At 39.2% G+C, this 12302-nt stretch overlaps 1 protein-coding gene across 4 annotated transcripts in view; it reads left to right on the top strand.

The window, feature by feature from the left end:
• Positions 1–8: 8 nt before the first annotated feature.
• Positions 9–12302, top strand: part of LOC119723353 (probable phospholipid-transporting ATPase IF) — a 39104-nt gene continuing 26810 nt past the window's right edge. For 2 of the 4 annotated variants that reach the window (XM_038193954.1, XM_038193953.1), the window contains exons 1-6: positions 9–332; positions 4278–4397; positions 4611–4700; positions 4857–4859; positions 11113–11193; positions 11744–11851. In XM_038193954.1, the coding sequence (XP_038049882.1) occupies positions 297–332; positions 4278–4397; positions 4611–4700; positions 4857–4859; positions 11113–11193; positions 11744–11851 (438 nt within the window). In that variant the 5' untranslated portion in view covers positions 9–296. The remainder of the gene's footprint in view (positions 333–4277; positions 4398–4610; positions 4701–4856; positions 4860–11112; positions 11194–11743; positions 11852–12302) is intronic. The other 2 variants (XM_038193950.1, XM_038193952.1) reach the window with 2 other exon arrangements.

The raw sequence follows: 12302 nt of genomic DNA, 5'->3' as shown, positions 1-12302 counted from the left end.
ACGGGTTACAGATCTAGAATTAAGGTCAAATCCTCCCCTTTACTGTTTATTCATTATTGTGCTAGGTCACGGGCCACTTATCATAATGCCGTGTGTACAAACAGCAACGTAGCGCTGGCCCCGTAACATGTACACGTATTTATACGATGAACGTGCCCTAGGATACTTACAGGAATTTTGCACGCACGACGAAGTGGTTGAAACTTCCTCATATTCCCGCAGATTTCAGGCGTAACATCGTTGTGAAATGGGGACATAGTGTAATCAAAGACTGGATATCAGCTGTATCGATCAAGATGTCTTCATTTCTCAGGAAGATCACAAATACGCTCGTAAGTATGACGGTTTTAAAATGGACAATGGGACTTTACTTGCGGTACTGGATTTCAACAAAAAATTGTATTGAAACTGCACAGTTGTCAGTACATGTACATGTACAATGTACATACATGTACACAGTAGCAGCTGTACAGCCTAACTTAGCCCCACTAGTGTGGCCGTCGGTATGCTGCGCTGAACCTCTGGCCACACACCGTGGTACCGCGCGCTACTGAGGACGAAGTTTCATAAAATCTGCGGTCCGTTTCTTACATTCTCAGTTTCTGACTTTCTTATGGTTGTATTCTATGATGTTTCACCTATCACTTCTGGGATGCTTAGGTCTAATGATGTTCCATTTTCCGAGATATTCTTCAATCTTTCTGGAGCCCATATGCACTCGTGAAACGTCTGGTGATGGCAGCCATTTTGAATGGGACAAGAGATGACCTCAAGCTGTGACGTCGCGTTTATGCAAATTGCTTGTCGAGCGCGCGAGGGCGCGACTTGCAAATGCGACGGCTGTTTCCTGTGCCGTAGATCCTGAATAGAGATCGGTGCACGTGGCCCCCTGACGATAAATGCATGGAACAGGAAACAGCCGTCGCATTTGCAACTCGCGCCCTCGCGCGCTCGACAAGCAATTTGCATAAACGCAACGTCACAGTTTGAGGTCATCTCTTGTCCCATTCAAAATGGCTGCCATCACCAGACGTTTCACGAGTGCATATGGGCTCCAGAAAGATTGAAGAATATCTCGGAAAATGGAACATCATTAGACCTAAGCATCCCAGAAGTGATAGGTGAAACATCATAGAATACAACCATAAGAAAGTCAGAAACTGAGAATGTAAGAAACGGACCGCAGATTTTATGAAACTTCGTCCTCAGTAGCGCGCGGTACCACGGTGTGTGGCCAGAGGTTCAGCGCAGCATACCGACGGCCACACTAGTGGGGCTAAGCCTAACTATACTGTACATTACAAGCCTACATGGTGACCCAAAAAAATGGAACCCTAAGGCCCCCCCCCCAAAAAAGTCTCCGGTTTCTGGTATGGAGCTTGCCCAAAAAGTGGTGCGGCGACGCGGCTTTTTTTTTATTTTACCTGTTTTTTTTGCTTCAAATGTCGGCTGATGACTGCAAATGGTGCCCGACTAAACCTAGTGCAAATATATGGGAGTCCAGAGAGGCCACATAAAGCTTATTCTCGATCATAACCCCATGTAAAAACACGTTAAAATTGTGCAGCAGCAGGATTCCAGTCAAACCAGTGAGTTTGGCGGTTTTGAGACATCATCTTTTATTGAAAAAAAACCTTTTTCATTTTGCCGACGCGCATGGCTACGGCGACGCACACGCATACCAGAAACCGGAGACTTTTTTTTTTGGCCTAAGGCCAAAAAAAAATAAATAAGTCGGTCTCTGGTCAGCGCGCGCGTCGATTTTAATCATGCGTGTCGATCTTTTTTTTTCCAAAATGTTCCGCGGTAGCTCCAACAGTGCCCTCTTATTTCCACACCTCAATTTTTTTACCAAAGAGCCAGAAAGCACCAAGGAATGGGAAATTGCACCAAGGCAAATGATCGAAAGCACCAAGGCAAATTATGGAGGACACCAATGTACATGAGGACACCAAAAAAGCAAAATAGTACCTACCTTGTCTGTTCAATCCAAGCTTGAAGAAAAAAAAAAAGCCGCCTGGACGCGTCAATTCCGGAACTTTTGGTCTGAGGGGGGGGGAGTGTGGGGGAAGAAAATGAATCACATCCTTCATTTTTTCCCAAAAAGACTGGATGAGAAAGAGAAACTGCTAGTAAGTAGTAGCCCCCCCCCCCCGTCAACTTTTTCCGCGATAGCCTTGAACATTTTTTTCGCGACCCGAGCTGTTATGACTTATGTTAGGCCTTTGATTTTGACTTTTTAGCCTCGAGCCTTGCACATCTATGATCTTTTGGTACCAAAAATATAAAAATCGGACCACGGGTTGCCGCGCAGCGAAGATTTTTCCAGCGCTATGCGCCGTGAAAACTGAACTTTCCCATATATGTCATGTACACAGAGCAGAATTGCCATTCGTATACATGAATAATTAATTAGCCATAATTCCAAACCCATTGACCTATAGTCATGAAATTTCTTAGGTATGTTCATGATGAGTTGCTCCATGCATGTACCGAGTTTCAAAATTTTTCGTCACTCGATGGCTGAGATCTGGGGGGGGGGGGGCAGAATCTTATTTCACCAACCAAGTTTGCAGACTTAATTCAATTTTTAAATGGGACATTCAATATTTTGCACATGAGAGTGAAATCAAGTGATTCCAAAATGAGGCTAAAGACTAGACTGGTACATGTCCAACCATGGTCCAACTATTTGAAAAGACTGACCTCTTCATTCAGTGTCATTAGTCCGGTAGCTGATTATGGACAAATGTGTAGAAATAGAGACTAGGTCTCAGTTCATGCCACATGTTTCTTTTGGTACAGTTGATTGATGCAGTTACTGACGCTGTGTTGGACTGGTTGTTTCAGGTGCTAGTCTATTTTCTTGTATTGCATGTTTTCAATACAAGTTTTGGGACTCTCATACACAGTATTGAGAGTCCCAAATTTTCGGACTAGTGTACCATAATGCTATAAATTATAGCTTTTACATAGCCCTTCAGATAACTTCCGGGATTTGAATTTTGGGGATGAGTTTACTGGTACCGTGTTTTAAATGTACTTTAATTCAGCTTTATCAATACCCGTCAATGCACACTTCGTATCATTGCACCCTACAAATCGACTTTTGTCTTCTTCAAAATTTGGATATGATTTGGCGATTGTAGCGTGATCATGCCCAAGTATTTAAATAAGGCAATGCGGATCTGTAGGGTCCAGAGTTACTTGCAAAAGTTGTTGATTGTTGCAGCGAAATGATTCACTCCCGGATTTCTTAATCAAATCACAAGCTCCGCCACGACTCATAACAACGCAATGCATCCATGTTCACGTATGCCATTGATAACTTTTGCAGCGAAATGATTCACTCCCGGATTTCTTAATCAAATCACAAGCTCCGCCACGACTCATAACAACGCAATGCATCCATGTTCACGTATGCCATTGATAACTTTTGCAGCGAAATGATTCACTCCCGGATTTCTTAATCAAATCACAAGCTCCGCCACGACTCATAACAACGCAATGCATCCATGTTCATGTATACCATTGATAACATTAATGTACATGTAGTCCTTCATACCTTCAAGGCTTCAACCTGGACTGTTTCTGGGTAGTATCCTTGCAGGAAACGGATGTAGATTGCTATCTTCACCTCACTTCCTTTCTTATAATGCATCATTCATGGAATGGCTACACAGCCATTGCTGGCTGCCAAACTGCTTGGAAAATCGCCAAGTAATGCAAGCTTCAATAGCATGACAAAACAATATGGACTCCCCAAATAAACAAAAGATGGCATCCTGAAAAATTGATTCCTTTTCTAAATTGCTATATTTCTAGCAATATAAAGGTTGTTCACTTTTGAATGAGACATCAACTGGACACCATCGTCCTATGTGTGTGATGTTCACACTAGACAATAGGTGAAGCTCTTCAAAGGGGCATGATTACATACATCGTGCGGCATAAACAAGGGCACTCGTGAAAAAAATATGGCGCTCATTAGGCAAGGGCAGTCATTTGAAAATATTGAGTTGCAAAATAGATTATTCGTTCCGTTACCCATTTTCACCATCCCGATTTTGCTTCAAACAACATCCTGATTTTTCTTTTACAATCTCTATCCTCTTGCACCGCCCCTGGTCACGCTACTGTGCTGGAGCGGTTGAGGGCAGTACAAGGAATAACAAACAGGGCACTTTGGGGCGGTACGGGGAGTAATGGGTTTACTTAAAAAATGGACGGCACATTTATTTGATTTACAAATTAATTTTTTTAAAATTGTTTTTAAGCTGTGCAAACGAGAGGACATTCCTGAAAACCGGACCATTTTTGTCAACCACAAGCACCCTCCGACCGACGATGTTTACTTCCAGCAAAAGTTTCCAGACAACAAAATCATCTCTTCAAAGGTGAGATAACATAAAAAAGTTTAATTGTAAAAACCGAAAAAATGTATAATTTAAAGTTGGCATTGTCATTGGGAAAATAACTGTTTTAATTTGGGAAATGTATCTTTTTCTATAGGCCTATATGGAATTTGGAGAGATACAGTAACACAATTAACCCAGACAAATTAACTACATTAAGTTACATTTTCAATTCTTTTTTTGGTTCATTTTCAGTACACAATCATCACTTTTCTACCAAAGAATCTCTTTGAGCAGTTCAGAAGAATCGCCAATTTCTATTTCCTTCTAGTTGCTGTCTTACAGGTGAGTAAAGTCATATTCTTGTTGTTTTTGTTTGTTTAAGAATATCAAATTATTTTCTATCATAATGTAGCGCTGTCCAAATCTGACATTCCACTACAAGCATTTTACACCAGACAAAGAACTGCAAGAAAAATCAATATTACACAAAGATTGCAGTTTGTTTTCAACAAAATAAAATTTCAGGACCAAATGCAATGTTTTTGTCAAATATGCAATATTTTTATTCCTTGGTGAATGTTTCAAATACTGTACAACACAGAATGAACTGTACTACCGAAACACTAAATTGTGTTATTTATATGCACGTACCAATAGATTATTTAATATTTGCAAGTTGAAGTTTTTATGTGCAAAAGGAAATTTCAAGACCAAATGCATTTTGTTCTGAGTATGCAAAGTCTTTAATGTTCGGTGAATGGAAAATGTTGTTTTAGTGTCCACACACATTGTGTAATGCTACATGTATATATTCAATCAGCATTTTTGTGATAAATGTTTATATGTTTTTTTTTAGTAAGCAGAATCATTTTACCAGCATCATACATACAGTGTAATCTGGTACCTTTTTAAGGCCCTAAACGTTGACCAAATGTTTTTATTTTTAAACCTCATATTTTTAATGCATAGCTACATGTACTTTCAACAAATTGTTGAAAAATCTTACTCACTGCAGCCATTGCACGCATTTCATTTTCTGGCCATTTCATTCCTTTACCGTCACTATTTTGTGTTTACATGTTACATACACACATTATACGTGTACATTGTCAATTCATTACATACGCGTATGTACATGTATCCTTGTGAGTTTTTTTCCTAGCCACAATTATTTTGTCCTCGATCATAAAAAAAATAATATTAACTTGCTTTTCTTTCAGCCCGAACCTCAGTTTATCTGTAGGCTGTACATGGGGCCCCTAATTGCACATATGACTTCTTTTGTCTATTGATTCCGTCTGGTACATTACGTACAGTGTTACGTCAGTGTACCGGGTACATGCTTGTACTTGTACATACTTTTAGGCTTGTATAATCAGATGTGTATTGTTTGTACATGTGCACACTCCACCCATGTTAGCTTAACATTGAGATTAAGTCAACATTCACCCATTAGGCCAGCAAGTTAAAGTTATTTTGTTCACTCATTTAATTGTTTCCTGAATTCAATCTATGCGTGCCCTGAGCTCTTAAAAAACATTTTTTTTCTTCTAAGGAATGTTCAATTTGTTTTGTGTTAACCCTCCTATTGTTTGATCAGCCACAGACAGTTTCCACTTCTTTTGCCATGCATTTGTACACAGACTAGTCAAAAACAGTCAGATCAGGTTCATGTTGTATGTAAACACTGTGACTAGTCAAATTCCATCAACAGACCAAAGAGTTAACTGGTAGGAACAGCTGGCATATCAATCACCTCCAGTTATTTGTTTAATAATAGCTTGTATTTTCTTTTCGGGGAGGGGGGGGGGGAGGGGGGGGAGACTGGAATAAAAAAACAATCAGTTTTTTTTATACTGTAGAAAGGTGGAAATGGATCTTTTAATTTGATTGTGTTATTTTTGTTATCATTGTCAGTGGACAAAGGAGCAAATGAAATACATGTATGTACACATGGACATGAAATTCACAGATTCATTTTGAATTTGTCATTTTTTTAATGATTTATGATTGAAAAAGGGTCTTTTTTTAACCCACTCTCAATTTTTCCAACCAAGGAAAGCTCATTCAGCATCATCCCTTGTAAAAATGTACACATTGTGTGTACATGAATGCCATCACAGCATATTAATTACATTGAACACATTGACGAGAACACATGCATGGGCCTATGCCTGTAACGCATACGCTGACCATGCTATTACAAAATCAATTTGCTAGAAATATCCTTAACGACTGTTGCTAGGCGGTCGTTATGCCCGTACACAGACTTTGAACTCTGCATGTGGTTCTTACCATGCTGAAATGGGTATTATTATAGGGAGGAATATTTGAAGGAAAGATTATAAATAGCCTTATCAAATATAGAGTAGGTGTTGATTTTTAGATAATATTGTTATCATGATAGAAAAAAAGTTGGGTCCTTTTCAGTTATTTTCTGATGTACGTATACACTATACGGGCGGTAATACATGCGTGATGTTTACAGTTACTTGTAGGCCAAGAAAGCAATACCTATGTTTCTGATTACCCTGCCCAACGTTGAAAATGTGCAGAACCTAAATCTTTTCCTTCGAAAATAAATATAAAACAAAAACATACGGTGCCACCCCCACTCTAGCTTAATTGCGAACATCGTCCAGCATTTTTGTTTCATTTTTTTGAAAGTTGGTCAGCAGTGTGGTCTTGCTGGCCAGGCACACTTTGCAGCGAAGCCTATGCACAGCTTAGCAAACACAGCACATTTTATGCAAAAGAATTATTTTTTTAAAATTTATTTAAAGCAAATTAATCGACCCTCATCCCCACCTCATTTTTTCTGGATACAAAAATTCTGATTTTACCCACCCTAATTTTTTCTTCTTTGTGAGCAGAGTAATTTAGGGAAAACACATTTAATTTTCAGAAGGCAAACTACATGTACATGTACTTGTACATGTATTAGGCCAAGTAAAAAAAAAACCAGTTTCTCGCCCCCATCTGCTTCCTTTTTCCTGGCCGCCTCCTTTCTTTTATATTGATTTTTTTATGTTCTTCCAGCAAAATTACATGTGTGCAAGTTTAGAATCCGTTAGAAGAGCATTACAGCTCATTTATACACAAAAGTATACAGCAAACGAAAGAATCAATCTTGGAAAATCCGCCATCTTGTAAAAAAAAGAAGTGCCTCCTCCCTTTTTCCAAAAAGGCCAAGACGAGAAACTGCTTTGTTTTTACTTGGCATTAAGCCATATTTTTTTGATAGTGGAAGGAGCAATGCCATTTTTTTTTCAATACAAAGCAAAATGATGCGCTTGTTTATGAATACGTGTACGGTATAGTATCCTGTTTAGTAAAACGTGACAGTTTAATTTTGCAAGTAGCCTACTTGTTACTAGGGTGTCATCGCTTCCATCTTTTCTCTAAATTATGTATCGTTCGGTAGCACCCCTATTCGTTTGTCCTTTAACACACATGAAAATTAAAAAAGACAAAAGCAACCGTAGGATGTCTAAGCATGCATGATTAAGTGGCTATTGTGTAGCTTCACAATATAGCACTGCCGCAGTACTAGACACGTAGCTGAGTTATTGTACAGATGGCGGTTACTTTAGTTGATTAATGCATACAGTCCATACATTATGCTCCATTGCCTACTATTGTTAACAGTGTGCATATATAGTGATACTTAGTAAAAAAGGCATGTACCACTATCTGTGCTGCCACGTTTGTTTATAGTGAAAGTCGAGGATTTTCTATCCTTCTTCTTCCCTTTTCCTTTGTATGAATACGCTAACTTTTTTGCAACAGCTCTCATTGGTTTTGTACACGTTTTCTAATCGAGATCGTCCTCGATTTGGTTCCTGTCCTCAATTCATCGATGATGTTGCACGTGTGTGTCCTCGATTTACACCATGAACCTACTCAAGTACATGTACATGTATCTTTTGCAAACTGTATTGCAGTCATTGTGGATTGTGATGCATGTTTGTAGATGGCTGGTGACATCATGGTTATATTTAGATTAGTATGTGCATGTAATATGTGATATGAGTAGGGCTATACATTTTTGAATAATTCAATATTTGATTGTTTGACCTTGGATTTGATCAAATATTCATGTACACCAGAAAAGTTTTACATGCGCAGGCCTAAACCGCATGCGCCAGTTGGAAATTAAACGTGCCAGTCAGGAAGTGCAGTTTCACGCCCTGGTTGAAATTGGCAAACAGATGGATTTTTCTTTTGTATTTATTTATCATTATCATTTATTTATCATACCGGGGTAGCCCCATCAGTTGTCTAAGAACTTATCCCTGGATTGGGAATTGCATTGCCCACTGATCGGGATTTGTGTAAACAGGCTTCAAACTTCTACAATTAAAATGACATCATGGGCATTTTTCCTCATCTGGAGTGCGTGTCTCTATGGAGCAAATTGAATTCGTGGTCTGCGGGTAATTCTGCAGGTTGTGGGTTCGAGTCCAGCCTGCGGCTATCAGGCGTGTGTCCTTGGGCAAGGCACTTTGTCACTCATTGCTTCTCTCCACCCAGGAGTAAATGGGTACCTGTGAGGGCAGAGATGGTTATTGTGATTGGTTTTAGATTCTTTTTTTCCCACCAAAATGGCAGCATCGAGCTGTATACTCCCTAAGGCGCTGAGATTGTCTTTAGCCCAATGAGCAGGGGTAATAATGATGTAGCACCTTGAGTATTAAATATTGGAGGATGCGTGTGCTTTATAAATACACATTATACCGGTAGCTTCTTGAGACCTCTCACATTTTCCAAAAATTTGAATTGGAAAAAAAGCCTGGATGTTCAGTAGATGATCAAATACTTCTCTGCATGTAATAGTCACTATTATTGGATTTGATATGAAAACCTTCAGACAACATTTTACAAAAAATTTCACATTGAATCCATTTCACCAACCACAAGTGTCTTTTTCCGGCTGTTTTTACCAAGTTTGCTCAGTGTTTTTGTGCTTTAGTGATTGTGCTGCGTGTGCAGTGTTCACAAACACGTATTGATTATGCTTGTGCACGCCTAATCCCACCCCACTCATGTTTTTTCCCCCCCATTTTCTGCTGTTTTTCCATCGAGAAAGTTTGTGAGTAGAATGTCATTTTGAAGTTTTTGATTACTAACATGAGGGGCATACAGCGTTGCCGCGTCAACATGTTGACCTGAGAACTACGTTGGTGAATTATGTCCTGTACGTGTGCATGTGCATGTACATGTACATGTACATGTACATGCCTTGTATTATGTGTCAAGTACATTATTGTATGTTTATTGTAATAGTCAAGGACGTTTGTCCTCAACCATGCGTGCTGAACTAAACACTGTGATGTGAATATTTTAACAGTTAATCTTCTACGTGTACCAGGGTAGGCTGTCAATAAATGTAGATCTTTCTCAATAATACTTTTCATAGTACATTTTTAGTCAACACACATGCAGACGTCTCTTGACTGGCATGCAGTGCAGTCAGGGGCGTTGCTATTTGGATAGGGGAGCTGATGACACCAATATCTGTTATTGTTTAAAAAATGATTGTCCTTTTGGCAAAATCATGTGCCTTTAGGCAAACGAAAGTGACAACTATTGTCTGGTAGAGTGAAATGTCTTCCATTTTGAACAGCGCCATCATTTGTCAGATGGTGTCCAGTCAAGCCCCTTTCTGTTGATTTCGCAGCAGCCGGGTAACCAGAAAAACATCCTTTTTGGTCTGTTGTCAAATTAGTTGTCCCCCTTCCAACTGGTCTGGCGATGCCCCTGAGTGCATTGTCCTGTTACTACATATGTATACCAGTGTTCCTGTGATCAGTTATTGTATAACACACTCTTGATATTTGGTCAGACAAAAAGCATCTACGTCTACACATTTACTAAGATATTTACACAGTACGTATTTCATGCAAACAAATTCAACAAAAATACAAGTACAACACAAGAAAAAAATACAAGAAATGGACATAATACTAATGAATTCTTAATCCTTGATCATGGAAAATTTTCTCTCTATTTTTGATTAGTTTGATAAAAAAGTGTATAATGTTGGACAATATTTAAATCTTCTCACTCAAAATCGACACATGCATTTTTCACATGACCAGGCATCTTCGTCTTCAAGTATTTTGTAGTTTCACACTTAGTTCCATTTGCACACATTGGCTGCGTTCAAACAAGTCACTGAGGTTAATACAGAAATTACTCCTGAGCATACAAACGGCAAGAGTATGACTCGCGGAGATTACATTGGGAGTATACACTTGCACCTGACCAGTCAGTCTTAAAATCAAGTGATTTCAAGATGTCGGAAAAGCAAACTTGTCCAAAGCGAAAAGCATTTTCAAATTAATTTTTGTTTCTGAAAAACCTACTTGTGTATTTATAATGTCAAAAGATGATCAAAAAGAGAAAAAGTGAAACTGCATTCATGTACCGGTATACATTATGAATTATGTTTGATCATGAGAGAATTACTGTCTGCTATTGCAACAGCCGTTGTACGCCTGATCATAAAACATTAATTGTTCGAGCGACGTGACCGGAATGCAGTGTGTGCTCAACCTTTTCCTATTTCAAGAGTGATCCACTTGAACGCAGCCAATGTATCATTCACTCGTTCTGAATTCATGTGTGTTTCGCACTGCACCTTCGTCTGTTCCTGCTCAGATTTCAAAACTGGTTAATTTGTAGGTTGGTTGTAATCACAAAAATGAAAAGAAAAAAAAGAAAAAATTGAATATTTGAATTTTGCTTTCAGCTGGCCATTGACAGCCCCGTCAGCCCAATCACCAGCATTCTGCCTCTGATCTTTGTCATATCTGTCACAGCCATTAAGCAGGTAAGATCAAAAGTTCACCGCAGTAATACTGGTATGTTTCTCTGTCTTGAGGAGTGATATTCTGGCATTCTCATAACTTGGAGACATATTGTAATGGAGACAATTTGTTTGGAGCAGTTTGATATTTTGGAGCATACCGGTATTGGATTGCCCTGGGCTAGACACGTATCGGTACTTGTCAAACAAAGCCTTGATATCTCTCACTTGCATTGTATATACATGAAGAGTCCGAGAACGGGCAGTGCACGTTGGAACAAGGCAAGACAAGCCTATTAAAAATGCTCCAGAGTGCGCAAAATTGTACTGAATTGATTCTGAATGGGTATTCATCATTTTCATGCACAAGGCCTACAATATGGGCCTGATTTAATATCTTCGTTGGCAATAACATCTTCGTTAGCCTGACCTGTTTCCTGCTTCTGGAAGAAGCTTACTTTTGAACGGTTCTACTTAGGGTAATTTCAGAATGAGGGCAAAGCAAGCACAGTATGAGAACACTATGTGCCAAAAGACTCAGCATTTATTTGTTCACATTGTAAATTCTTGGCAGGCCTATGAGGATTGGTTGAGACACAAAGCCGACAATGAAGTCAACAAACGGCCAACGCAGGTGGTACGTGACTGCCACATCAAGGAGGTGCAGTCGCAACAAATCAATGTAAGTGTTTGGAATTGACACAATCTTATTCGTCACTGCCTTTTAGACCAGGATACCAGTTTCATGGAGCTGCTAAACACAACAACTATGCTTAGCAAAAACCGGTTACCAGCCAAAGCTGCATGTCATTTCATCGCAATTGCTTGTAGGGTAATAAATACTTTGAGGACCCTGTTCCTATACAGGGTGGTCCCCAAAAACAAAGAAGAAGATAACATTTGTTCAGATGCCGATTTCTCAAAATTGTGGAGAAATGTTGAAATTGTTTCTATTGATATTCCTAAACTGCAAGATCTTGATGGTATATGGTGAAAACGGCTTTGAAAAATAACGCCTAAATTAAGAAGTGGCCATTTACAGCAAAAAAATGGTCAAATCTGCCTGCTTGCCCTGAGCTTAACCACACAAAAGAATTGTGATTACATGGCTTCATGGGCCAAGTTTGGCCTGT

Source organism: Patiria miniata, unplaced genomic scaffold (assembly GCF_015706575.1).
Source record: "Patiria miniata isolate m_02_andy unplaced genomic scaffold, ASM1570657v1 HiC_scaffold_17, whole genome shotgun sequence".
NCBI classification, from domain to species: domain Eukaryota; kingdom Metazoa; phylum Echinodermata; class Asteroidea; order Valvatida; family Asterinidae; genus Patiria; species Patiria miniata.
This window is presented reverse-complemented; position numbering and strand designations above follow the sequence as displayed.